This window comes from Corylus avellana, chromosome ca9 (genome assembly GCF_901000735.1).
Source record: "Corylus avellana chromosome ca9, CavTom2PMs-1.0".
NCBI lineage: Eukaryota > Viridiplantae > Streptophyta > Magnoliopsida > Fagales > Betulaceae > Corylus > Corylus avellana.
This window is the reverse complement of record NC_081549.1, coordinates 22833689-22836533: the sequence shown is the minus strand read 5'-3', so window position 1 is coordinate 22836533 and position 2845 is coordinate 22833689. Positions and strand designations below refer to the sequence as shown.

Genomic DNA, 2845 nt, shown 5'->3' with positions numbered 1-2845 from the left:
TTTTTAGCATATTCTGATGTGTTCGAAGCATCAAATTGAGTTATGAATCTATTGCGGCGAAAAAATTCGCTCTGTTCTAGTATTGTCACAAAAAATGGACTAATAATTTTTCGGATATGGCTAGTTGTGGGTTACATTCGATTGTTCTTCAGGGGTCATGATATTGACTATGTACACTGCCAAGTGTTCTTATTTGCTTTTGATGTTAGCGGTTAGCATAGGGAAAATTTTGAATCTTTTAGCCAAATTTGAAGTGTGGGCAACCAGGAATTTTACTTGGATATAGTTTGAATGTTTGGATTTCTCTTTTTGAAGGGCTTATTAGTGCAAAATGCACTCGTCTAAATGTGTGTGTGTGCGTGTGCAGAATGCGAATTTCAGTACTAGATTTTCCTTGCCATCATTTGTGAAGCGAGTGAGTAAACTCACGGATGATCAAAGAAGTGCAATAAGGAAGATGGGTTTTGGAAATCTGCTGGAAATGCCTAGTCATAGGCTTAGAAAAAACTTATTGGTGGAGCTGATGGAAAAGTGGAGTTGTGAGAAGCTTGCTTTTGAACTTATGCCTGGTGAAATTCCCATTACTCGGATGGATGTTGCGTTGATTTTGGGGCTTCGTGTAGTAGGTAAACCTGTAGTCTTGATTGATGAAGAGCCTTTTACTGATATAGAGAAGGAATATGGTGCTGTTTTGTGGAAGAGGAAGATAACAGTTGCATCACTTCAAAGCAGACTTGATGCTCTTGGTGGGGTGGTTAATGATGATTTTGTTAGGACTTTTATACTATTTATATTTGGGACTTTTCTTTTCCCAAATGCCAATGGAAAAGTAAATTCCCGTTATCTTTCTTATCTTAAAAATTTGGATGATTTCTGTCATTATGCCTGGGGTGCAGCTGTTGTTGATGATATAGTCAGCTGGCTGAACAAAAGAAAAGAGACAAATATACAATATGTGGGAGGTTGTCTTATATTTCTCCAAGTAAGTTTCTCGGTTTCACAAATTTATCATGTGTTGGCTGTACTTGAGGGCTTAATGACTTAATCACACCCATTAAATTTTTTCATAGGTATTTGAATGACTCATTAATCATAATATAATCCCTTTGTTTTGCTTATCTAGTAAAATTTCTGACGTAACACTGCATCTTTAAATAGTTTACTACTTTGTAAGTTGAACATTGAGATTATAGAATAAAAGTTTAGTATCTGCAATATAATGTTAAAAAACCTTTCACTTTCATCAGAAGTTGTATTTTAATTAAAGCTATGGAATTTTCGGACGGTATTTTGATATTTGCTATATTCTTGTGAACAGATATGGTCTTATGAGCATATCAACATAGCTCGGCCTGCTTTACGCAATAGCTGCTTGACATTTCCTCGAATATGCCAATGGGACAATAGTGGGTCCTATGATAGACACTGGTTTGCTACAAAGTTTAAAGACCTTGAGGATCATCAGGTAGTACAAAATCTGACTACCAATTTCAACTCAACTAAAGTGAACTTTTAATTCAACTGATTGGGGTTGGCTACATGTCTACAGCTTTGTTTTTTAGCCTATTTGAAGACCATAATCTCTACTATTCTTTGACAAGTGTGTCATTTGTTACCTATACCAATCTTTCATGTTTTTAGTTATTTAATTGTAGTTTGAACTGTCCTTGAGCTAGAATTGGAATCATTCAACCTTCATAGTCTAGCATGTGTTTGGCTTTGACTGAAGCCAACCGAAAAAGAAAAGATTTGTTTTCTTATATTCTGAAACTTGAGATCTGCTAAAGTGTTATAGTGTTTGAACCCCTGTTACTATATCTTGTGGTAGTTTCTGATGTATGAAATTGTCATACTTTCGGTTTTCTTTTACTCCAGTTGGATGCTAATAAACTATGTCTATTGCATATCTTAGGTAATTTGGAAGCTTCAACCAACTTCTGGTGAGTTAGAAATCGATTTAGTAAGAGAATTAATGGAGGAACAATATGTTGAGAGGGAGCTTCTCAGACCACAACACTGTTCAACCCCTTTTCCAATTGTTCATGTGAGTCCTTTGTTGTTGATTAATTAATTTGACATAAGCCATTCATTCTTACTTAAGTTTGACATAAGCCATTGTTGTTGAACTTCAACAAAAAGATGAAAAGAAGTAAAACTGTGCTTTTCTATTTAATAGGGGGGTAACTTGAGAATCAGATCTCAAGTAATGGAACAAGTCGTTGTTGGAGTGAAAATTGAATCAGGTAGAAGCACATGGAAACATGAATCAGATACAAGCATTGTTAATGAAGTGAACATGGTAAAAGAGATCGATTCGGAGCAGCCGAAAGCGTTAGAAAATGCTCCAGGTACAGTAACTAGAACTATGGATTTTCCATCTACATCAGGTTGCATGTCAAATACACACAAGGAGCAGATGGAGCTAAATTTTTCCTCAAATTTGACTGCAGTTGATGTGAGAACAAAGCTTTTTTTCTTGTTTTCTGTATGTTTATCATCCTGTAATTTTTATATTTGGAAAAGGAATGATTTTTCTTTATTCAGGAGGATGACCCAAGAACAAGAATTCGGATATTGGAAGAGCAAAATATGGAATTGAAGACGGAGATGGAGAATCTGAGAAGAGAAAATATAATTTTGAAAGATCGGCTCTTGTTAAGTTCACAGTTAGAAGAGCAGAATGTAGAGCTGAAGAAAGAGTTGGATTACTTGAGAAGAGAATGCTTGTCATCAAATAATCTTGTGCTTAGACTAGAGAGAGTTTTATTGGACGAGGATGTAAATGCTGCAGTAGAAACATAGACTTCCACTTACTAAGGGGGAGAATATTTTTTCTTTCAACAAA

General features: G+C 35.4%; 1 protein-coding gene across 2 annotated transcripts; it reads left to right on the top strand.

The window, feature by feature from the left end:
* The first annotated feature begins 374 nt into the window (after nt 1-374).
* LOC132162588 (protein MAINTENANCE OF MERISTEMS-like) lies at nt 375-2845 on the top strand. 2 transcript variants are annotated; one of them, XM_059572849.1, is made up of 6 exons: nt 375-746; nt 897-982; nt 1319-1465; nt 1913-2044; nt 2177-2455; nt 2545-2845. In XM_059572849.1, the coding sequence occupies exons 1-6, from the start codon at nt 458-460 to the stop codon at nt 2800-2802; spliced, it is 1191 nt and encodes a 396-aa protein (XP_059428832.1). In that variant the 5' UTR covers nt 375-457; the 3' UTR covers nt 2803-2845. The 2 variants fall into 2 exon arrangements, with proteins under 2 accessions (XP_059428832.1, XP_059428831.1); XM_059572848.1 differs by having other exon boundaries at nt 375-982.

Coding starts and splice junctions, on each gene's coding strand:
- LOC132162588 (XM_059572848.1), top strand. CDS start 458: ATGGGTTTTGGAAATCTGCTGGAAATGCCTAGTCATAGGCTTAGAAAA. Junction 2,045..2,176: donor CCCCTTTTCCAATTGTTCAT/GTGAGTCCTTTG, acceptor TCTATTTAATAG/GGGGGTAACTTGAGAATCAG. Junction 2,456..2,544: donor CAAATTTGACTGCAGTTGAT/GTGAGAACAAAG, acceptor TTCTTTATTCAG/GAGGATGACCCAAGAACAAG.